The sequence below is a fragment of the Pleurodeles waltl genome, chromosome 12 (genome assembly GCF_031143425.1).
Source record: "Pleurodeles waltl isolate 20211129_DDA chromosome 12, aPleWal1.hap1.20221129, whole genome shotgun sequence".
Lineage (NCBI taxonomy): Eukaryota > Metazoa > Chordata > Amphibia > Caudata > Salamandridae > Pleurodeles > Pleurodeles waltl.
This window is the reverse complement of record NC_090451.1, coordinates 85989427-86014841: the sequence shown is the minus strand read 5'-3', so window position 1 is coordinate 86014841 and position 25415 is coordinate 85989427. Positions and strand designations below refer to the sequence as shown.

General features: G+C 43.2%; 1 protein-coding gene across 3 annotated transcripts in view; it reads right to left on the bottom strand.

Moving 5' to 3' along the window:
• The window catches only part of RFX2 (regulatory factor X2), a 163724-nt gene that overhangs the window by 39090 nt on the left and 99219 nt on the right, over positions 1-25415 (bottom strand). For all 3 annotated transcript variants that reach the window (XM_069216390.1, XM_069216388.1, XM_069216389.1), the window contains 4 exons: positions 15378-15493; positions 12078-12196; positions 2906-3015; positions 1003-1154 (listed from right to left, as the gene is read on the bottom strand). In XM_069216390.1, coding sequence (XP_069072491.1) covers positions 1003-1154; positions 2906-3015; positions 12078-12196; positions 15378-15493 — 497 coding nt within the window. The remainder of the gene's footprint in view (positions 1-1002; positions 1155-2905; positions 3016-12077; positions 12197-15377; positions 15494-25415) is intronic.

Here is a 25415-nt window from a genome sequence, read left to right as displayed (position 1 = left end):
AACTTTGATCTGCTCTTCATTATCCATGCACCTTTCTCCCCACACATTAGATCCACTGTGCTTTCAGCCTCAATCGTCCTTTTGGCTGCAGCCCACTACTTTTTATGTTCATTTCGCTCCTCAAAGGCCAATCTGTGTCCCTGACAAGTCAATGCATCACAGTTCTGCGTCTCACTGCACTACGCCTTTGTATCCACTCTGTTGCTAACTACCCAGCACCCCTCCAATTCCCTGTAGTGGTGATTTGCCTATGGCATACCTAGGCACAAGCTCTCAATGAATGTCTGTGACTTCTTGATTTTGTCTCTCTGGATCACCTTCATGCGCTTGCATCTAACCAAACATCAGACTTCAGCTGAACTCTGCATCACCAACTGAAACCAGCTGATCTCTGCCTGCTCGTTTTCAGGGCTTAATTCTTCAGTTAGCTATCCTTAAACTTGACTCCTGCCCTAGTGTCACCAATAATGCTTAGTCCATAATGCAGGACTAGGTTGTGATTTTTTTATTGAATTTTTTTTTTAATGGGAAACAGGACTTGCAGTACGTTTGTGGTGACAGTGTATAAGGGAGGGTACATAGTGACAATCCACATTTGCTGGCAGGGCAAAAGAGTACCAACAATGGATGTTCAGATCTCACGTGTCAGCTGTGAATTTCTAGTCCTGCACATTGACATGCTGCACCCTCCTCAGAACTGTGATTAAGCAATGTCATACCCTGTTTGGCAACAGCCAACACTGCTGAGCCACGTTAGGGGGCAATATTCTATTTGAATGTATTATCTTATTTGTCAAGTTAAGCACCCTGGAACTGTACATACTCAACTGAATTTTCCTGGTCCGTTTAAGTACTTGAGCATCCACTGTCATTTGACACAAGATTTCACAGCATTTCATTCCACCCACAATAATTTAATGTTTACTTGGAGGAATATGTTTAAAAAACATTATAATTGGGAATCTCTGACCACATGATTGCAAATTCACAAAAGCTACTTACTAGGCACAGGCCTGAGGACATCAGGTACAAGGATTTCCACCAATGCCTGGTATAAAATATGGTCACAGCTTCGCATCCACTTCATAACGGGATCATACTTGCAAAGAATGATTAATTTGTCTTTTGGCATGGCACCTTCATGATCCTCTTCACTACAAAGAGAAAAGACCCAAAGGATCACCAACAGGCTGACAGTTAAAAGTTCCCCCTCCTGTGCAGCTACAGGCTTGCAAAAGAAAGAGGATAAAAGAAAAGATGCTAAGTGTGTGATTTCTCAAAGATTGTTAACAAGGGAAGAGAAAAGCACGAGCTCCCACAAAGCTATGTAACAGTTTAAACAGAGTTTATAAAGAGTAAAATAAATGTTTCGAACTTGCTTGCTTTGCTTCCAAAGACAAGAGTTATTGGTGTCAAGTACTGGAGTCAAGAAATAAAACAGTAAAGTGTCAAAACCAATTTAGTAAAAAAGAACACGTAATAGGTAAAAAAAAAAAAAAAATTATTAATATTTGTTAAGAGGTAATAAGTAATTAATTTTTGCACTTCAATCGACCAGGGCATGGACTCTGGGGCACATTTAGTAGCAAATTATCCCAGGTAGGTAAACTTGAAACCTGTAGCTGTCAATGTTGCTTTGTGGTGGGGAATCATGGGGAGTCTGCATTTTCTTGCTGGCATGCTCTTTGTTCAGCCACTGGGCGCTCAAAATCCTCCAGTGGAGCAAGGTGGGATAAGCAGTCAAAGGTGCCCCCCTCCACAAGGCCAGGTATATTGTTATGGGATCACACTGAAGCCTTATATTTTGGCACCAAAAACCCAGAGTGTGAAACTGCGGTTGCCAAAGTCTTCTCCTCACAGGTGTCATATTTAGACTTTTGCATATATTCAGTTTTGGGAACTCAAAATCCTTCAGTGGGGCAAGGCTGGGAACCATGGTCAGCAGGGCCAGATACCTTTTCTGGAAGGTTATGATGAAGGTGGGCTCTTTTGTCAAAGTTCAGAACAAGATAACCGAGAAATTGCGATAGCTGGAATCCTTAATTCCCAATCACCTCCGCACATTGTCTCAGTCCTCCTGATTTCAAATAATCTCAGTTGCAGTGTCTCACTATGATCAAAAGCTTTATGACTGTCACACTGGAAGATCCTAGATGACCAGAGAATGTTCTAAAGTACCAGAGTACAGATATCATTAGGATACATGCTCAGCCACTGCTTCCAGCCAGAACCCAACCAAAGTCCAACAGCTGGTCCAACCCTTAGAAAGCACTTCCAAAACAAAGATATGTGGGGGAAGCAGAACCTTAGGCCAGGTCCTTTTCAAGAGCAAGAGACTTCTACTTCTGGTCTTCTTCAAGCTCTAGTTGTGGTCCAAAGTTATCTAGGACTAAAGTTGTTCTAATCAGTCATTTACTAGTCATTAGTAATGGTTCTTTAGGATACCGCAAGAAAGATCTCACTAGGGTCATGCCTCTTTGCAGGACTTCCTTTAGCCCTACCACAAAACAAAACCAGACATACTATCTTTGGTGTGTTTCAAAAGCAGACTGATTGGCAGTTCTACAGAGCAGTCAGCCCTTTTAAGGGGGGCCCACTAAGAATAGGTATCCTCATTTCCCAAGCAATGGAAAACGTAATGTAGTGGTAGAAGTCAGCATGCCTATGGTTAACCTGCCACTATTGTTCAGTCAGGAAACTTCCTGCAGGGCAGCTGCCACAAATGTCCTTCCTTCAGAGGGTTCGATTTGTTTCATTCACACTCATCTGGAATGAGCAAAACTCGATTTACTGTATTGTAGATGGTGGGTTCGTGCCAGGTCCAGACTGGAGACTTTCCAGACAAAGATGGATAACCCTTATAGAAATCATCTTTTGGGCAGGGTTACTAAACAGCTAAATATACCTGGGTGACAGGTGCGTAGAACCATCAGTAGACGTCTTGGCGCTCCAGAAAGCCTGCCATAGCTTCTCAATATACTGGAATTGAAGGTTTATTACGACATCTAGAGTAGCCTGGTAAAGAAATAGAAAAAAATAGGCAGTAACATCAGTACACTCAGCTTCTGCTTTACCTTCTTCATATCTAGTTGGAAATGATATGCAACTTACAGAACTGGAATACAATAGCCAGAATAACATGGTTCACTTTATAATTTCTATAGAGCTACCCTTCTTGAGCATCTCTTAACACGCCTTTCTCTATACACCCGTTCAAATTCCCATTCTGTTCCTTCAAGTTTTATCTGAAATAAAAGACTGCAACATGGAAATTGGCCGGGTTGATGCTGTAACGGTATCATCATGAAGGTAATTTATCAATATTCTCCTATCCTGGTGTTAGTCCTGCAAAACAGCTATGAAATCGGACAGAAAACCCTAAATCCCCTACAGAAGTAAGCTACTTAAACTCTGAAATGCAAGACTGTGTAACGTTTGACAGTGCAAGACCTACACAAAATTTAAATGCATGTTAAGAACTTATTCAGAAGGCAGAATTTCAGAGTACTTGAAACATTGAGTTTATATTTTTTGCTCAGTTGAGGATGAAAGGGTTGAAGCTGGGGTTGAGGGAAATTGCTGAAAATATTAAGATTATTGAAAGGATAACATTATCCTTGAGAAAGACTAAAGAAAAAAAAGTTTTTTAAAGACAACAGTCTGACTTACTGTTCCCAGTGTGTCAGATCACCTAAAGCTATAGACCCAAATGATTTGGGCATAGCAGCCTGATACCAAATTTAGATCAGAGTGAGGAATTGATATTTGTAGGATAGAGGAAAAAAATCCAATATTGTAGTCTACTTACTTGTTCTTGGTGGTGGGTGGGGAGGAGGATGAACTGTTAATAGGGGTGTTAAGCTACATTCAACTGTATTAGTGGTAATGTTGCCACAACCAAAGGAATATTGAATTGTTTTTCACCCACTTTGCGCCAGTGCCACACTACAGAGACCAGTTGTCTAAAACTCAGTAAGATCACGCTGATACAGGGAAAGTACCACCTGAACTGATAGGCCACTTCTCCCCCTAACAGGAAGGCAATGTAAGATCCTTTTGCTTCGCCAGTGAGACGCACCTTGATTGTTGTGGCACAGAGAGCACAGTACATAAGCCTGGGTATACCACTTGCACTTGGGGTCTCTGGTACAACAAGCTACAATTTAATATAAGAATAAATGAATAATGTCTTCTAAAGCATCACGCAGGACATATTCTAGTCCATTGATTTTTGCCTACCATGCTAATCTAGACTGAGGGCAACCATAGGCAAACCAACCATGTTATGCTCCTAAAAGATAGTCCAACAGACAAGCAACGCCCAAAGGAATCAAAGTTAACAAGCTCCAGCCAAACAATTTATTGATCTACAAGGAAGCGATGACGGAAGTACTGCTTCTCTATGAATTCCTTCAAATTTACTTAATAGCCGTGCTGTGATTAGGAGCACCCACAGTTAAAAATGCCAACTTTTTATCACCTTTTTCTCTCCTTTTCAGTCCTGGAGGAGGGCTGGATAATTTTGTCTCCCCCCTTCCTGGTCAGTAGATGGAGAGATAAGGTTGTTCTGGGAAAGGAATAGGCACGTGTAAACCTAAAATCAAAAGGGTAAAACTGAGCAATCATAGTTATAAAGTTGATTGGAGGGGGATCTTCAATTTTAAGAGTATGATGAAATTGATGAAAGGGGTGAGCTAAAAAGGAAGATAAAAGAATTTTAAAAAAGGGACAAAAAGACTATAAAACAGGGAAAAAGCACACAATGGAAAAGGAAGAGGGGAAAGGAATGAAGAAGCCTAAATGAAGCCCTGGACCAGCGAGTCTGACAGATTTGTCAGTGCACTTCCCAGCAGTACTGCAATGAAACTGTATTATGTTATTTGGAGATTCCATACATAACAGATCCTGGAATTGGTCTTTTGATGCTATATAAGGAAAAACATTTACAGATGCTGAAAAATAAAAAAAGATGAAAAGTTGCAGGCCTGAAAAACCAAGTCTTTCACAGATTTTGATATTTCAGTAGGCACGGGTATTTTCTGATGTGTAAAGGAATTTCATTTTACTCCTGAAAGTAATGGGCTAGTATTACAAATGGGGTCTTTAGTTGGCAGTGCTTTGCACCTTGTCCAAATAGGCACCCTCACTCTAGTCAGGATAAGGGAGTCACACAGCTAAGACAACTCCTGCTCACCCCCTTGGTAGCTTGGCAAGAGCAGCTTGCTCATCTCAGTGGCAATGTGTAAAGTATTTGAACACACACACACACACACAGTAGCACAGTGAAAACACCACAAAACTACACACTAGCTTAGAAAAATAGCCAATATTTATCTGAGTAAAACAGCGTCAAAATGACAAAAATCCAACATACACAAGCAAAGATACAAATTTTCAGAGACTAAATCTTAGCATAGTACTTAGAAACACAACAGTTCCACTGGGGCCATCACACGTCTTGACAAAGTTGGTCCCAACAGTCCAACGCCATTTGCGAGGGAGTGCAGGTCAGTCATGGAGTCCCACAGACCCCAGGCACAGTACCTTGGAAAACGGGGAAACTAAGAAGTTGCACGGAGTTGGGGAGGGGAGACGTCACTGGAGCAGCATCGGTTCCTTACTTCTACCGGGGAGATGAGGCGTCGGTTCCTTACGGTTGCAGGGGAGGTGCTGTGGCATCGGTGGCGAGGTGTTGGTTCCTTACGATCCAGAGGGGGTTGACTAATCCAGCAGGTCAAGACGTGAGACATCAAAATCAAACCACAGACGCTGCAGCAGAGTCAGAGTTGGGTATCACAGTAGTCTGTGACACTTCACCCAGGACTGAGGCTGTGGCAGGACTTTGGAAGCGCTGCGGTGGCGTCAAGCCTACGGCGGCAGTCACTGCACTCAGCGGGGACCACAGCTCCGGTGCAGGTGGTGGAGCGGAGTCAGACAGTGGCACAGGTTCCGAAGTTGCTCTGGAGTAGATGTGCTTGTTTCTTCTTGGCTACACCAGAATTCCCTCCCAAGGGCCCAGGAACGGGATTATGGCACCATCTGGCAAGTCAGGACTCTAAGAAAGAAAGCCCAGGTGCTGCCAGATAAAGTCTTTGATATCCCTGAGACTTTATAACAGGAGGCAAGCTCAGTCCAAGCCCTTGGAGAACATTTGGAAGCAGGTTTGTAGAAAGTAAAGCCCAGTCCTCTCACTCACAGGACAGAAGGAGCAAGCAGCAGGCCAAGCCAGCAAATCAACAGGCAGAGTGACTGTCCCTCCTACTGCATCCAGCTCTTCTTCCTGGCAGAATGCCCTCAGTCAGAAGGATTCTAACTCTGGTGTCAGATGTCCAGTACTTATACCCATTTCTGTCTTTTAAGTAGGAACACTTTAAAGAAGAGTCTTTGTAGTGCACAAGACCCTGCCTTTCCCTGCCCTGGCCCCAGAAACACTCTAGGGGGTTGGAGACTGTGTGAGGACAGGCAGAGTCCTATTTAGCTGCAAGTGTCAGCTCCTCCCATCACTCTAGCCCAGGACGACCCATCAGGTTATGCAGGGTACACCCCAGTTCCCATTTGTGCGACTATCTAGAGTGAATTCACAAACAGCTCAAATGTCATTCTGACCCAGACGTGTATTCCACAGACAGGCAGAGGCACAGAATAGTTCAGCAAGAAAATGTCCCCTTCCTAAAAGTGGCATTTTACAACTTACAACTTGTACAAATTAACCAACCTCACCAAAAGTTGTAGTTTTAAATTATGAGTTCAGAGACCCCAAAATCCCAATTGGAAATTACACTTAAAAGATATTTCAAGGCAATCCCCATGTTACCCTATGGGAGAGATAGGCCTTACAAATATGAAAAACAAATTTAATAGTATTTCACTATCAGGACATGTAAAACCCATCAGTACATGTCCTACCTTTTAAAAACACTGCACCCTGCCCATGGGTCTGCCTTGGGCCTACCTTAGGGGTGACTTATATGTAGTAAAAGGGAAGGTTTGGGCCTGGCTAGTGGGTGCACTTGCCAGGTCGAACTGTCAGTTTACAACTGCCCACACAGACTCTGCACTGGCAGGTCTGAGGTGTTTACAGGGCTACTCATGTGGGTGGCACAATCAGTGCTGCAGGGTCAGAAGTAGCATTTGATTTACAGGCCCTGGGCACACATAGTACTTTACTAGTAAATCAAATACGCTAATCAGGGATAAAAGATTCAGCAATATAATTTACACAGGGAGCACTTGCACTTTATTACTGGTCAGCAGTAAAGTGCATAGAGTCCTAAAGCAAGCAAAAAGACAGGGGAAAGCATGCCAAGAGGTGACAGGTCTAATAACTTGAAATCATTCGTCACCCCATTTCTTCAACCTTAATTTGGGAACAAGTTTGCCCACTGATTTCAATGCCTTGTTAATACTGTATTTGACCAACCTTCAGCTAAACAAAGTAGGGTTTTGGTTTAGGAACTTAGTTATTGTGGTTTGTGCTACTGGATACTTAAATGCACACCTTTAAAAAAGCTTTGACTTGAATCTAGATTGGGAATCTCAGTCCTTTTTGACTGACTCACTAAATGGTGTTGGAATTCCTAAGCCAACTGATATAATTCTACATTGTTCAAGAATGTTTCAGTCTTGCTGAGGGTTCTTTTGACAGGTCTGTGGAGAATGGCTGGTAAAAGTTAATCATCAAGATAATTAGATATGTAATCCATAAAGACACAAATTGGTTTCAACAGTTGAAAAAAAATAAAGTTATTGAATCTTCCAATGAGATTAGACCAAATAAGTAAATAATAAATATCTGTACATATAGTGATGACATCAGATACAGGCTGTAACAATGATGCTCTCATTTAATTGAAATGCAGACATTGGGCGATCTACGGGAGACAAACCAATCGGATCTAGTTTCTGCATGGTACTCAGACCTGAGCTAAAGTCATAATGTGAAAAAATCCCAAATAGAGACAAACTGATTCATTTCATAATCTTAAACCGTAGTCTTTTTTAGTACAAGTAAGTACCTGACAAAATGGAATTCTTGTCTTATTCAGTGGAAACACTATTTTTTTTTAATTTTCTTTAGCAGCTTTGGAGAAATTGTCTGACCTGAAAGAGGGACTGAAAAAAGGATTAAAGCACATCTCTGTTCGACAATGATCAGGACCCACTGATGTTACATTACAGGGGGGACTTGACCGTCTCAATCCACCAGGATGTACAAATCCAGATCAGTGTGGTTCAGAGGCAGCAGCGTGCCTTTAGTGCAACCCTCCATACGAAATTTAGTTTGAAAACAAATTCAACCACCAAAGAACGTCAAGTGATGCACAATTGATAACTTCACCCCCCCCACGCACGAGGTACTTTCAAGTACATGTCACCAAATGAGCGCCTTTTCTGATCAGTGTAGTAAAAGACCTCACTGGTGACACGCTACTCACTGATCATTTCAGATAGGCGTTACCGAATCACTGAGCATGTTATGCACCAAATCCATTCCACTATTGAGTCCAAGACCTCTTCAGTTCTGGTGCTCTCTGACACAGACAGGAGAGTTCTCAGCAACCTTGGATAAATTCCATAAGAAATGGCCAAGAACTTTATGGATGATAATTACTAAACATGAGATAAGTTAGGTGCTTCTGTCAGAGAGACATTCTAGTCTCTCAATGTGTGGTGTGCTGTGAAGTACATGGGTAGCAGACAAAGCCATATTAGTGTGTGTTTTTTTAAACAAAAGACAAAAACGGAATCCAGCAAAACCTACTTGTAGAACATATAACTAAAAAACTGAAATTCAGTGCTCTGACTCACCCACTCATTGTTGTCCCTAAACCTTTGATCTTTGGACACTCACATCCTTTTAATAGGTTCTTCTACGAGATTAAAACTCTGCTAACCTTTCACTGCTGACCATATTATATATTATAAGAATACTGCTATAAATACAATTTGGATGGTTCAGCAATGGTGTTATGGGAGCAGGGAAGGCTCCTTCTTCAATCTCTTTTTAAAACAGGCATTGGCAAAGCCAAAAGGTTTTGGCAATGGGTGACATGTTGCCTTTGGCAATGGGGTGGGAACGTGGGGGGTGGAATGCAGGGGCTGAACTGGAAGGCATGGGGGGGGGGGGGGGGTGAGAAACCAGCAGCACACATCCTTCACTGCTGCAGTGAAGAGGGCGGAGCATGGAAGGGGTGGAGTGGCAAGAGCTTGGGTTTTGACCGAGCATGACAGCAGCCAGAGAAAGCCCTGGCTTCAGTTCCTGTGTCCAGAGTATTGATTTGTATTAGTTAAGCAAAAAAATATAGCAAATGAAATCATTGCAAATAGTTAAGTGGCTCAAAGATACAACAGGAAAGCAAGACTACAAATCAGAGTATCCAAAGTGCTACTGAGTAAACTGATAGCCCTGGGTGAATCTGATATTATGTTTTGGGCTTGGGTCATCATGTAATCATTTAAGGTCATGAAAGGTTCTAACTGGAATTCCCTAAGAAACATGAATCCGTGCCCAAAAATATATGCATCCTGAAAGAACCACGATTTACAACGGATCCAAAGGCACCTGAGCCAGGGAGACCAGCACGCAGGCTATGCAAATTACATTCCTCCAGTGCTGAGTGCAAGCGTTTGTGGTGCAAAGGGGCTGTCTGTCTGACTGAGGGGGAAGAGTTGTGGGCATGCTCTATCTTGCTGAATTAAGCGACCAGCTGGACCAAAATATATATTAAAACGCCCAGGTTATGTTGCATCCTCCAGAAGGTGACAGGATACTTATTTATTAGAACCAAATAGTTAATTAAAAAAAATCTACATTACATTTAATGTTTCGTTTGTAACAGCAGATTGGTTTGCAAGAATATTGCTCAAAACATGCATTCCTCATAAGCGGATCGTTTGTGGAGTTACTTCTAACAACTGGCACACTCTATATGGCACCCGTGCGGTGATTACGGAGTCGGATATTGATTGTGGAGACGGTTATTTTATTACTCGAATTTTACGTCTCTCTCTCTCTAAGATGGCGCCTGCGAAGGGGATTGTAGTTAGTCCTCTTTCACTCTTTCTTTTGCCGACTGCTGGTTAACTCACTATAAAGGATGGACTTCCCGGATACTGGGGCTTCTAGAACACTATACGGGAACGCCGCAGGATATAAGGAACGCAGTCCTTTTTCTTTACATTTCACGAAGGTGAGTGATCGGGCTTGGTTTTAATTACTTAATGGATAGCTTTGAGCGGAATGTAAGGGTTGGATTGAGAAAGTCTAAATATTTTCACATGCTTGCTTTCAGTGACAGACAGGTGTGTACACACACCGATATGAGCATACACGCGAGGACTTGGACTATGTATTATGGGGTAGGTGGATCTCTTGCGGACTTTGTTATTACTTTAGTCACTTTCTTGACAAATTTGGTGGTAAAGCAGGGTAATTCGGGTTACCATCTATTTCCAAACATATAGATGTTGATTTTGGTTGGGACTCCAGGAGAGCCAATAGAGCATCTATGAAACCGTGGTCCTTTTCGGTTATTGTGTAAGGTATGCCTCTCGATATCTTAGGTGGGATCTTGGATCATATAGCGATATTTCTTTTTCACTCTTAGGATGATAGTGCCTATCTTTCTCTTTTGATCACATGGATGTACCGCTGGGCTTTTTTACTATATTTACTCCTCATTTAATCCTGAAAGTGAGGACATTCACGCGGGTGTCATGGCTTTCATAATGTTCCTTCCTTTGTTAATAGAGTATTACCCTCTTTCTTAATTATTTGTCACATAACATTAGGCTTGGCTTTACTGTATTCATTTTAACTAGCTCATCTATTGGTGGCTTCATGTCTAATTTATATGTTTTCATTGCTCACGAATTGTCACACAGAGCTAGAGTATTTCACAAAATTCACGTGGGTGTTGGTATTGGATGTCCATTGGGAAAAGTTTGTCTTTGACTATAATCATGGTCATAATTTGTATTTCTTACAGCCCTGATGAAGTCTTTGAGAGTAATTTTCTCACAGGACGAAACACGTGTTGGCTGTTGTTGTTTTAATGGATACTTCATTTCAAGAATAAATTGAACCTTTGCCTACTATCCTGGTCCGACTTATGCTTTATGGAAATGAACAAGACACCAAGACATGAAACACATGGATGATTGAACTTATATTCACGAGTGCCTTGACATCGGTTTGCCGCTATTTTGTTTCTATTGCAGAAACTTAGGAGGAGTGAGGAGGAGCCTCCTGCCAGGAGCACCATGTATACGTTAACTTGTTATTTTGTGAATTTGGTGAATCACTGTGAGCGCTGATTCCTAGGACTATCTTCCCTTCCGTATTTCCCTTTTCTCTATGCATTCCTCATAAGCCCTCCCCCTTTCAGCTACATAACGGTAACGAGCAAACAAACAGATCCATGCCTGAACTCTGCTGCACCCTTATATCAAATGTCGACAGATTCTCACCTGTGGGAAGGCAAATTAATCTGTCAATAGTTTTCGTAAAACAAGCAGAAAGTACAAATTACCCTTATATGGCCTGCATAAAATGCAGTATAACAAGGGTGAAGGCACCACCCTCATTAAACTGCAGCAAATCTAAGAACGGTGCAAGCAAAAACAGGAGCGCTTGTGAAAGACGCTCTTCAACAAATGAAAAAGTAATCCTGAAACAATGCCATACAATGGCTGCTACATAGGGTTAGGAGTAGTTTGGTGGTGCTCTCGGGGAGGGCTAAACCCGGGAAGTCCTTTGACCTATGCACGTCATGGACAAATGGGGAGAATGTCTAATGGAGCAACGAGGGAGTCGGCAAATGGGAAGCTGATGGGTGGGCTGAAGCCAATGTAGGTACACCATGTATCGGTTCGAGATAGCATAGGTGCGCAGTCTAGAGCCGAGACTTAAGGAGGGATAAAAGAGGAAGAATTAAACATTAAAAAAGTACAAAAAAAATGAGTTAGCAAAAAAACAGAAAAAACAAAAACAAATGATAAGCGATTCCCGTTTTGCAAGGTGGCTATACAAATTGTTACACTCAACACCTACAAATGAATTGTTAAATAACAGTTACCTCACAGTGCCGCCGGTAGAGAAGCTGCAACGTCTTGATGTCGTCTACAACAATTCCCTCAGGTAAAAGCATGTTTCCCAAATCAAGAGGTGGAAAAACAGGAAAGACATGGGACACATCTAGCAATGAAAAGGAAATGCATTAGACGAAAGCAAAGGAACTCAAGGCACTTGTATTACATTAAGATCTGAAATAGAATTCCAAGCCAGCAAATTAATGTACGGCATTGTTAGGTCATTCAACTCTTTCTTCCCCTTATCCCACATCCCGGGTAACCTTTGAAGTGGGCTCAATTTGTCATGGTGTACTGAACTGCAACACTTATATACCATAGAAAAAAAACAAAGATCAGGGAACTAATTAATGCAGACAAGGAAGGGAAACTGAAATGGCAAACCGATTGGAGCCATCACCCAGGACAGCGCTGCCTCCTGTAACTACATTATTTTTAACCTGGCGCTTTTGTAGATTCAAAAACTGTCAGCAAAGTGGTCAGGATCAGAAGCATTTTTCAATCATGGATCACACCATTGTGTGCATGCACTTTCTAAATGGTTGATTTTTTGCGATCTCACGAAAGACTGCATTCCTCCCAATACTAATGCTATACTACAGGGAGTGCAGAATTATTAGGCAAGTTGTATTTTTGAGGATTAATTTTATTATTGAACAACAACCATGTTCTCAATGAACCCAAAAAACTCATTAATATCAAAGCTGAATATTTTTGGAAGTAGTTTTTAGTTTGTTTTTAGTTTTAGCTATGTTAGGGGGATATCTGTGTGTGCAGGTGACTATTACTGTGCATAATTATTAGGCAACTTAACAAAAAAAAATATATACCCATTTCAATTATTTATTATTACCAGTGAAACCAATATAACATCTCAACATTCACAAATATACATTTCTGACATTCAAAAACAAAACAAAAACAAATCAGTGACCAATATAGCCACCTTTCTTTGCAAGGACACTCAAAAGCCTGCCATCCATGGATTCTGTCAGTGTTTTGATCTGTTCACCATCAACATTGCGTGCAGCAGCAACCACAGCCTCCCAGACACTGTTCAGAGAGGTGTACTGTTTTCCCTCCTTGTAAATCTCACATTTGATGATGGACCACAGGTTCTCAATGGGGTTCAGATCAGGTGAACAAGGAGGCCATGTCATTAGATTTCCTTCTTTTATACCCTTTCTTGCCAGCCACGCTGTGGAGTACTTGGACGCGTGTGATGGAGCATTGTCCTGCATGAAAATCATGTTTTTCTTGAAGGATGCTGACTTCTTCCTGTACCACTGCTTGAAGAAGGTGTCTTCCAGGAACTGGCAGTAGGACTGGGAGTTGAGCTTGACTCCATCCTCAACCCGAAAAGGCCCCACAAGCTCATCTTTGATGATACCAGCCCAAACCAGTACTCCACCTCCACCTTGCTGGCGTCTGAGTCGGACTGGAGCTCTCTGCCCTTTACCAATCCAGCCACGGGCCCATCCATCTGGCCCATCAAGACTCACTCTCATTTCATCAGTCCATAAAACCTTATAAAAATCAGTCTTGAGATATTTCTTGGCCCAGTCTTGACGTTTCAGCTTGTGTGTCTTGTTCAGTGGTGGTCGTCTTTCAGCCTTTCTTACCTTGGCCATGTCTCTGAGTATTGCACACCTTGTGCTTTTGGGCACTCCAGTGATGTTGCAGCTCTGAAATATGGCCAAACTGGTGGCAAGTGGCATCGTGGCAGCTGCACGCTTGACTTTTCTCAGTTCATGGGCAGTTATTTTGCGCCTTGGTTTTTCCACACGCTTCTTGCGACCCTGTTGACTATTTTGAATGAAACGCTTGATTGTTCGATGATCACGCTTCAGAAGCTTTGCAATTTTAAGAGTGCTGCATCCCTCTGCAAGATATCTCACTATTTTTTACTTTTCTGAGCCTGTCAAGTCCTTCTTTTGACCCATTTTGCCAAAGGAAAGGAAGTTGCCTAATAATTATGCACACCTGATATAGGGTGTTGATGTCATTAGACCACACCCCTTCTCATTACAGAGATGCACATCACCTAGTATGCTTAATTGGTAGTAGGCTTTCGAGCCTATACAGCTTGGAGTAAGACAACATGCATAAAGAGGATGATGTGGTCAAAATACTCATTTGCCTAATAATTCTGCACTCCCTGTATACTTTAATGTACAGTGAACTTTGGGTCTGCCTCTTGCTTTGAGGCTTTCATACCTACCCGGAATCATTTAGGTTTCAACCTCATGCTTTCCAAATCATTCCCAAGACGGTGATCCTCAACCCGCCCCTCTTCCACCATACTGCTATCTCTTTTCTAGCTCTATGCCTCTATGTTGACTGCATTTCCCCATCCAACAAGACTGATCTCTCTCTTTCGGTGGGGTGACATGCTGAAATCTAATTTTGTATTCTTTTAGGAGGCTGTCACGCGGGAGCCATGTCAGAATGGTAAAACAGTAAGTATGCAAATTAATATCATAATACCCTCCCAAGATACCGCATATGTATGTCAAGACTTAATGTGACATGAAGTTAAAAAAATAAACAAAAAAATAAAATACATTTTTGCCACATAACCGTCAGAGCTTGCAATACAATTCTAAATGTATTGGCAAAGCCAGTACCAGCAATGAACAAGCACTGGCAAAGCAAGACTAACTGGTCTTTCCAATGCTAGTTTACCTATCATTACCGTCCTAAACATTATATGACCCCCAGTGAAAGACTGATTCTGATTTGATCTCAAAATCAGAAACTTATTTTGAAGGTTAAGCTGCGGACTTCTCTAAAAAGGCTCCATTTACTCTTATTCACAAATTAACCATTTGCAATTTGCTACCACTCGTAAACCCTTGTGAAACGTATGCAAACATAGGAAACATTGTTTCAATCCCCCCAAATTGCCAAACTTTACCTTTGTTGCACAGTAGGGAAAGCAAAATACTTTAATTTCCTTTAAAGGATAGACAGAAAAGCTGAAAAATGCCCATAGTCAATCACCTGTTCAAACTGAAGGCTCAACGTTTTATCCAGCTACTGTTACCACCACCAATTCACAGTTGTTAAGTCAAGTCTTCTACATCACTCCTAAAGCATGGAATGACCTGCCACCACACCTAAGAGCCTCCTACTCACCTCTTGAATTCCACAAGAAGCTGAAGACCTAGGTACCGTTAGTCCCACGAGGCAATACATTTAGCTAGAATCACGCCTGCTCAGCACCAGGATACCCACCCAGGTGATAGCGCATAACAGTTGTAAATAACCAAAAACAAGTGTCTTACCTATAAACTGCTGGTGATGCTGGCTCTGAGCTGCCACAGATTGCTCTGGTGTTATGTGATGACTACTGTGGGATGCATAGTCTCCCATGCCATCCATTTTCTGTGTTGGTCGATATCTAGATAAAAGTAATTTTATTATTTTTATGATAGCAAAAATGTAATACTAACATTTATGTACAATGCTCACAAAATATTTTCAAACATCTACTCCTCAGATATATAGAGTAAAAACAGCTCTAAACATATGGAGAATATTCAGATTCAGTAATATCACAACACTGATTAGCTAAGAAATGCACAGCTGTGTTTTTTCTTTTGCCAATAACATTGGCGCCACTTAACAAATCTTCACCAAACTTCCAAAAAAGAAACTTCACCCACCTCCACTACTTCCTAGGAAGTTTTGAAATGATCTGTCAAGCGGGGCAGAAAAAAGGGGCAGGTTACAAAACACTTTTTCCCCACAAGCATTTGACAGGAAAAATTAAACAATAGAGAAAATCTGAAAAAAAAGCTAGATGACTTTCCTGAAAGTGTGATTTTTGTGATTCGATGTAAATCTGTTCAGCCAATTATGAAAAACTAAGACTCAAAATGGATAGATACAAAGACAATTGATTCTGCGAGACTCCAGCGGCACTGCAAATCTAAAAACTGGAGAGATCATATTGGTTGTTCATGCTTTTCCCATCAACCAGCTCACTTGAGTGATCTGACTGGATGATCGCAACATGAAAGTAAATGTAGTGGCTGCAATTACAGGACACAGTGACTCATTCCGTGGGACAAAGAAAAAAAAATGAAAATCTATCTGGGGTGTGGTCTGTGGCAGCTTACGTCAGACGGTGGGCCCAAGTGGAAGGGAGGAGTTTAGGTGCAGGGCAGCGCAGCAAGTAGTAGTCCGCAAATGTATGGTTTCATATTAAGATTTTACACTACATAAAAAATTCACTGAAAAAAGACGAAGGTTAAAGTGGAGTTATATGTGAGGAAAGTAGTAACATTTTGGCTTGAATTTAAAAAAACCTACACTAGAGAGTAAAACAAAAAGCAAAATCGGTCAGTTATTCGTAACTGACATAAGTATAATTTACACCACTGTGATGCATTGTTTATGACTGTACATAATGACATGACGACTCCTGAAATCTATTGCAGTGCAAGTTACACTTAGGTCAATTACGTGTAACTTGCGAATTTCAGTTTTTTTGGTGTTTAAACAGTATTACTTTTTCAATAAATATGTAAGTTCTTTTTATGCACGCTCAAATCTTACTACCGTTCTCACATATAACTTCTTTAACCTTTGCTTTTTTTTGTGAGAGTGTGTGTATCTATACACATATGTGCATTATTATATATATATATATAAATATAATGTCACTTACCCAGTGTACATCTGTTCGTGGCATGAGACGCTGCAGATTCACATGCTGTGCATTATCCTGCCATCTAGTGTTGGGCTCGGAGTGTTACAAGTTGTTTTTCTTCGAAGAAGTCTTTTCGAGTCACGAGATCAAGGGACTCCTCCCCTTTCGGCTCCATTGCACATGGGCGTAGACTCCATCTTAGATTGTTTCCCCCGCAGAGGGTGAGGTAGGAGTTGTGTATATAGTAATAGTGCCCATGCAATGGAGTAAGTATGTATGTACATAATGTGTCTAAAAGTGATATATATTTACAAATTTACAAGTTTTATTAATATATAACTTTTATCAACTTATAACGGCTACAGGCTCCCGGGGAGGCGGGAGGGCGCATGTGAATCTGCAGCGTCTCATGCCACGAACAGATGTACACTGGGTAAGTGACATTTTCCGTTCAAGTGCATAGACTAGTAACAGTTATCTCCCCAAAAGCGGTGGTTTAGTCTGTAGGAGTTGAAGTTGTTTGAAATAATGCCCGTAATACTGCCTGTCCTACTGTGGCTTGTTGTGTTAACACATCCACACAGTAATGTTTTGTGAATGTATGAGGCGTAGACCATGTGACTGCCTTACAGATTTCTGTCATGGGTATATTTCCTAGAAAGGCCATTGTGGCGCCTTTCTTTCTAGTGGAGTGTGCCTTCGGTGTAATAGGCAGCTCTCTCTTTGCTTTTACATAGCAGGTTTGAATACATTTAACTATCCATTTGGCAATGCCTTATTTGGATATTGGATTTCCTGCATGTGGTTTTTGAAAAGCTACAAACAATTGTTTTGTGAAACTGTTTGGTACTATCAATGTAATACATTAGTGCTCTTTTGATGTCTAATGTATATAATGCCCTTTCAGCTACAGAGTCTGGTTGTGGAAAAAATACTGGAAGTTCCACAGTTTGATTTAGGTGGAAAAGTGATATAACTTTTGGTAGAAATTTGGGATTTGTGCGTAGAACCACTTTATGTTTGTGTATTTGTATAAAGGGTTCTTGTATGGTAAATGCTTGTATTTCACTTACTCTTCTAAGAGATGTGATAGCTATTAGGAAGGCTACTTTCCATGTTAAGTATTGCATCTCACAAGAGTGCATGGGTTCAAATGGTGGACCCATGAGTCGTGTTAATACAATATTGAGGTTCCATGAGGGAACTGGTGGTGTTCTTGGGGGTATGATTCTTTTTAGACCCTCCATAAATGCTTTTATGACTGGGATTCTAAAGAGTGATGTTGAATGTGTAATCTGCAGATAGGCAGATATTGCTGTGAGATGTATTTTAATGGACGAAAAAGCTAACCTAGATTTTTGTAAGTGTAATAAGTAGCTTACAATGTTTTTTGTGGTCGCATGTAGTGGTTGAATTTGATTATTATGGCAGTAATAAACAAATCTTTTCCATTTATTTGCATAGCAATGTCTTGTAGTAGGTTTTCTAGCTTGTTTAATGACCTCCATACATTCTTGTGTAAGGTGTAAATGTCCAAATTCTAAGACTTCAGGAGCCAGATTGCTAGATTGAGCGATGCTGGATTCAGGTGTCTGATCTGTTGTTTGTGTTGAGTTAACAGATCTGGTCTGTTTGGTAGTTTGATATGAGGTACTACTGACAGATCTAGTAGTGTTGTGTACCATGGTTGGCGAGCCCAAGTTGGTGCTACTAGTATTAGTTTGAGTTTGTTTTGACTCAATTTGTTTACTAGATATGGAAGGAGTGGGAGAGGGGGAAAAGCGTAAGCAAATATCCCTGACCAACTCATCCATAACGCATTGCCGTTGGAGTGAGGGTGTGGGTACCTGGATGCGAAGTTTTGGCATTTTGCGTTTGCTTTTGTTGCGAATAGATCTATTTGCGGTGTTCCCCAGTTTTGAAAGTAAGTTTGCAGTATCTGTGGATGAATTTCCTATTCGTGGATCTGTTGGTGATCTCGACTGAGATTGTCGGCCAACTGGTTTTGAATTCCTGTGATGTACTGTGCTATTAGGGGAATATGATTGTGAATCGCCCAATGCCAAATCTTCTGTGCTAAGAGACACAGCTGTGATGAGTGTGTCCCTCCTTGTTTGTTTAGGTAATACATTGTTGTCATGTTGTCTGTTTTGACAAGAATGTGTTTGTGGGCTATTAACGGTTGAAATGCTTTCAATGCTAGAAACACTGCTATAGTTCTAGTTGATTTATATGAAGCTGGCTTTGTTGAGTGTTCCATTGTCCCTGGATGCTGTGCTGATTGAGGGGTCCCCCCTCCCACCCTACCATGGAAGCATCTGTTGTGATCACGTATTGAGGCACTGGGTTTTGGAATGGCCGCCCTTGGTTTAAATTTATAGGGTTCCACCATTTAAGTGAGGAGTGTGTTTGGCGGTCTATCAACACTAGATCTTGAAGTTGACCCTGTGCTTGTGTCCATTGTGCTGCTAGGCACTGTTGTAAGGGCCGCATGTGTAATCTTGCGTTTGGGACAATGGCTATGCATGAAGACATCATGCCTAGAAGTTTCATCACAAACCTCACTTGATACTGTTGGTTTGGGTGTATGTTTAGTATTACGTTTTGGAATGCTTGTACCCTTTGTGGACTTGGAGTGGCAATCTTGGGTTGATTGTTGCTCCTAAGTATTGTTGTATTTGACACGGTTGTAAGTGTGATTTTAGGTAGTTTATTAAGAACCCTAGCTTGTGAAGGGTTTCTATGACGTATTTTGTGTGTTGAAGACACTGTTTCTGAGTGCTGGTTTTTATTAACCAATCGTCTAGGTACGGGAATACGTGTATGTGCTGTCTTCTGATATGTGCAGCTACTACCGCAAGGCATTTTGTAAATACTCTTGGTGCTGTTGTTATCCCGAATGGTAACACTTTGAATTGGTAATGTACTCCTTGGATTACAAACCTTAAGTATTTCCTGTGGGAAGGATGTATGGGTATATGGAAGTAAGCATCCTTGAGGTCTAATGTTGACATGTAGTCTTGTTGTTTGAGCAATGGAATCAAGTCTTGAAGTGATACCATGTGAAAGTGATCTGATTTGATGTAAAGATTTAGTGTTCTGAGATCCAAGATGGGTCTCCGTGTTTTGTCCTTTTTTGGTATTAGAAAATACAGGGAGTAAACACCTGTTCCTTTCTGATGGTTGGGTACTAGTTCTATTGCTTCTTTTTGTAACAACGCTTGGACTTCTAGTTGTAATAGATCCAAGTGCTGTTTGGACATGTTGTGTGTTTTTGGAGGCACATTTGGTGGTAATTGTGGGAATTCTATGCAATAACCATGTTGGATAATGGCTAGGACCCATGAGTCCGTAGTTATGTCTTCCCAATTTTTGAAAAAAATTGTGAGTCTTCCCCCCCCCCACTGGTGTTGTGTTGGGGATTTGTGACATTGGAGTCACTGTTTAGTTTGTGGGTGTAGGAAGTTGGCTCTGTATGCACTATTTCAAAGTAAGGAATATTATGCACAGAGTCCAAGGGTTCCCCTTAGAGGTAAGATAGTGGCAAAAAGAGATAATACTAATGCTCTATTTTGTGGTAGTGTGGTCGAGCAGTAGGCTTATCAAAGGAGTAGTGTTAAGTATTTGTTGTACATACACAGGCAATAAATGAGGAACACACACTCAGAGACAAATCCAGCCAATAGGTTTTGTTATAGAAAAATATATTTTCTTAGTTTATTTTAAGAAGCACAGGTTCAAATTCTACATGTAATATCTCATTTGAAAGGTATTGCAGGTAAGTACTTTAGGAACGTTGAATAATTACAGTAGCATATATACTTTTCACATAAAACACAAATAGCTGTTTTAAAAGTGGACACAGTGCAATTTTCACAGTTCCTGGGGGAGGTAAGGTATTGTTAGGTTTTGCAGGTAAGTAAACCACCTACGGGGTTAAGATTGGGGTCCAAGGTAGCCCACCGTTGGGGGTTCAGAGCAACCCCAAAGTCACCACACCAGCAGCTCAGGGCCGGTCAGGTGCAGAGTTCAAAGTGGTGCCCAAAACGCATAGGCTTCAATGGAGAGAAGGGGGTGCCCCGGTTCCAGTCTGCCAGCAGGTAAGTACCCGCGTCTTCGGAGGGCAGACCAGGGGGGTTTTGTAGGGCACCGGGGGGGACACAAGTTCACACAAAAAGTACAACCTCAGCGGCAATGGGGCGGCCGGGTGCAGTGTAGAAACAAGCGTCGGGTTTCCAATGTAAATCAATGGGAGACCAAGGGGTCTCTTCAGCGATGCAGGCAGGCAAGGGGGGGGGGGGCTCCTCGGGGTAGCCACCACCTGGGCAAGGGAGAGGGCCTCCTGGGGGTCACACCTGCACTGAAGTTCCGATCCTTCAGGTGCTGGGGGCTGCGGGTGCAGGGTCTTTTCCAGCCGTCGGGATTTTAGAGTCAGGCAGTCGCGGTCAGGGGGAGCCTGGGGATTCCCTCTGCAGGCGTCGCTGTGGGGGCTCAGGGGGGACAACTTTGGTTACTCACAGTCTCGGAGTCGCCGAAGGGTCCTCCCTGAGGTGTTGGTTCTCCACCAGTCGAGTCGGGGTCGCCGGGTGCAGTGTTGCAAGTCTCACGCTTCTTGCGGGGATTGCAGGGGTCTTTAAATCTGCTCCTCTGAAACAAAGTTGCAGTCTTTTTGGAGCAGGTCCGCTGTCCTCTGGAGTTTCTTGTTCCTCTTGAAGCAGGGCAGTCCTCTGAGGATTCAGAGGTCGCTGGTCCTTGAGAAAGCGTCGCTGGAGCAGGTTTCTTTAGAAGGCAGGAGACAGGCCGGTAGGACTGGGGCCAAAGCAGTTGGTGTCTTCTTTCTTCTTCTGCAGGGGTTTTCAGCTCAGCAGTCTTCTTCTTCGGTAAGTTGCAGGAATCTAAATTCTTAGGTTCAGGGGAGCCCTTAAATACTAAATTTAAGGGCGTGTTTAGGTCTGGGGGGTTAGTAGCCAATGGCTACTAGCCCTGAGGGTGGGTACACCCTCTTTGTGCCTCCTCCCAAGGGGAGGGGGTCACATTCCTATCCCTATTGGAGGAATCCTCCTTCTACAAGATGGAGGATTTCTAAAAGTCAGAGTCACCTCAGCTCAGGACACCTTAGGGGCTGTCCTGACTGGCCAGTGACTCCTCCTTGTTTTTCTCATTATCTCTCCTGGACTTGCCGCCAAAAGAGGGGGCTGGGTCCAGGAGGCGGGCATCTCCACTAGCTGGAGTGCCCTGGGGCATTGTAACACGAAGCTTGAGCCTTTGAAGCTCACTGCTAGGTGTTACAGTTCCTGCAGGGGGGAGGTGTGAAGCACCTCCACCCAGAGCAGGCTTTGTTTCTGTCCTCAGAGAGCACAAAGGCTCTCACCGCATGGGGTCAGAAACTCGTCTCTCAGTAGCAGGCTGGCAGAGACCAGTCAGTCCTGCACTGAACAATTGGGTAAAATACAGGGGGTATCTCTAAGATACCCTCTGTGTGCATTTTTTAGTAAATCCAACACTGGCATCAGTGTGGGTTTATTATCCTGAGACGTTTGATACCAAACTTCCCAGTATTCAGTGTAGCCATTATGGAGCTGTGGAGTTCGTTTTTGACAGACTCCCAGACCATATTCTCTTATGGCTACCCTGCAATTACAATGTCTAAGGTTTTGCTTAGACACTGTAGGGGCATGGTGCTCATGCACCTATGCCCTCACCTGTGGTATAGTGCACCCTGCCTTAGGGCTGTAAGGCCTGCTAGAGGGGTGACTTACCTATGCCACAGGCAGTGTGAGGTTGGCATTGCACCCTGAGGGGAGTGCCATGTTGACTTAGTCATTTTCTCCCCACCAGCACACACAAGCTGGCAAGCAGTATGTCTGTGCTGAGTGAGGGGTCCCTAGGGTGGCATAAGACATGCTGCAGCCCTTAGAGACCTTCCCTGGCATCAGGGCCCTTGGTACCAGGGGTACCAGTTACAAGGGACTTACCTGGGTGCCAGGGTTGTGCCAATTGTGTAGACAACGGTACATTTTAGGTGAAAGAACACTGGTGCTGGGGCCTGGTTAGCAGGGTCCCAGCACACTTCTCAGTCAACTCAGCATCAGTATCAGGCAAAAAGTGAGGGGTAACTGCAACAGGGAGCCATTTCTTTACAGTGGGGTTTTTGGGCTTTGTAATTTCCCTCTTGTTTTAGGGAACTGTCCACCCCTATATTGTCCCCGAAAGCCTCCTCTTTGGTATTGGCCCTGGTATGTGGGTCTGGCCTGTGAGGTTGAAGGTTCTGTGCTTTGGGCCCGAAACCCCCCTCTAAAGTGTGGCTTCCTAAAGGTGCCTCTGCTCTGTGGGGAGTAGAGCGCGCCCATGGCTTTGGCCGTGTCCGTGTCCTTTTTTAGCTTTTCTATAGCTGTATCCACCTCCGGCCCAAACAACTGTTGTCCATTAAAAGGCATATTCAGCACAGCATGCTGGATCTCTGGTTTAAATCCGGAGGTGCGTAGCAATGAGTGTCTCCGAATGGTGACCACTGTGTTTACTGTTCTGGCGGCTGTGTCCACTGCGTCTATAGCCGATCTTATTTGGTTGTTGGAGATACTTTGGCCCTCCTCCACCACCTGTTGTGCACGCTTTTGAAACTCTTTGGGTGGATGTTCAATGAAATGTTGCATTTCATCCCAATAAGCCCTATCATATCTTGCCAATAAAGCCTGTGAATTGGCAATGCACCATTGATTGGCTGCTTGTGCTGCAACTCTTTTCCCGGCTGCATCAAACTTTCGACTCTGTCGGGTGGCGGTGCATCCCCCGAAGTCTGTGAGTTTGCCCTTTTCCGGGCTGCCCCTACCACCACCGAGTCGGGTGTTAGTTGTTGCGTGATGTACACAGGGTCCGTAGGGGGAGGTTTGTACTTCTTTTCCACCCTAGGTGTGATGGCCCTGCCTTTGACTGGGTCTTGGAACACCTGTTTTGCGTGTTTTAACATGCCTGGTAACATAGGCAGACTTTGGTATTGGCTATGTGTTGATGACAGGGTATTGAATAAGAAGTCATCCTCTTTAGGTTCAGAATGCAGTGCTACGTTGTGGAAAGTAGCTGCTCTGGAAACCACCTGCATGTAAGCAGTACTGTCTTCTGGTGGTGATGGTCTTGCCGGGTAGCAATCGGGACTTTTATCAGATACTGGTGCATCGTATAGATCCCATGCATCTGGGTCATCTTGGCTCATCCCTGTGTGCGTTGGTGAGTGCATCATTGGGGGTGTTGCAATTGGGGACAGTTGCGGTGAGTGCTGTGGCGATGGCTGTGGTTAAAAACGTGGTTGAGTTTTTTCTTTAGCCACCTTTGCTTTTGGCTGTTTTTCAGTTTCCTGGAAAGCCAGTTTCCGTTTCATTTTAATTGGGGGAAGAGTTCTTATTTTCCCTGTGTCCTTCTGTATATAGAGCCTTCTCTGTGTATAGTCTGTCTCTCCCTTCTCTAGTTCTTGTCCAAACTTATGGCCTTGTAGTTGTGATGAAAGGCCTTGTTCTTCAGTATAGGAGCTTTGTTTCGGCTCCGTGGCTGAATGTTTCGGCACCAAAACCTTTTCTGCAGTCTTTTTTGGCTCAGAAGTCTCCTTTTTCGGTTTCGGGGTGCCGATATCTCAGTGCCGAGTTTGGTCGGAGCCGGTATCTTGGTGCAGAGTATACTCTGTGCCGGTATCTCGACCGGAGTCGGATGTCTTCAGCATGTGTGTGCCCTTTTTCGGTGCAGATGCTTGGTCACCGTGCTTATGGGTTAAGCCATGGCCTGTCGGCGGTGGCGTCACCTGGGCTTTCATTATTTTTGCGTGAGTTTTGACCCGGGCTGTTTTACTCACAGTTTGTTGCCTCGCCTGCTGCTCACTCTCGGGCTCGTCCGAGTCAGGAATGGAGAATGTCTCCTTCGACGTTGAGGTGTCCAGCTGGCGTCGACGTCATTTGAAGCCTTCGAGCTCTCCGGTCCCATAGCGTTTTCTTCGACCGAAATGCCCAACAGGCCTCGCAGGTATCCTCTTTGTGTTCGGGGGACAAACACAAATTACAGACCAAATGCTGGTCTGTAGAAGGATACTTAGCGTGGCATTTGGGGCAGAAGCGGCATGGGGTCCGTTCCATGAGCCTTGAAGATGCACGCGGTCGGGCCGACCAGGCCCCGCCGGGGAATGGAAGCCCCGAAGGGCTACCGGAGCTCTTCTTTTCTTCGGTGCCGATGTGCTCTTACTAAACCAATACCAAGCGCAAACAATACCGTAGAATTTTCCGATAGTTAACTAACTTTCCGAACCGGAGCTCTTCAAAAGTCGGTGTCTATCTGTTGTAACTAACCCGATACCGAACGCAAACAATACCGACGATTTTTCTGAGATTCTAACTAACTTTCCGACCCGAAACACGGAGCGAAAAGGAACCCGTCCGAACCGGATGGCGGAAAGAAAACAATCTAAGATGGAGTCGACGCCCATGCGCAATGGAGCCGAAAGGGGAGGAGTCCCTCGATCTCGTGACTCGAAAAGACTTCTTCGAAGAAAAACAACTTGTAACACTCCGAGCCCAACACTAGATGGCAGGATAATGCACAGCATGTATATCTGCAGCTACACATGCCATCGAACATATACATACATACATATACATACATATATATATATATATATATATATATACAT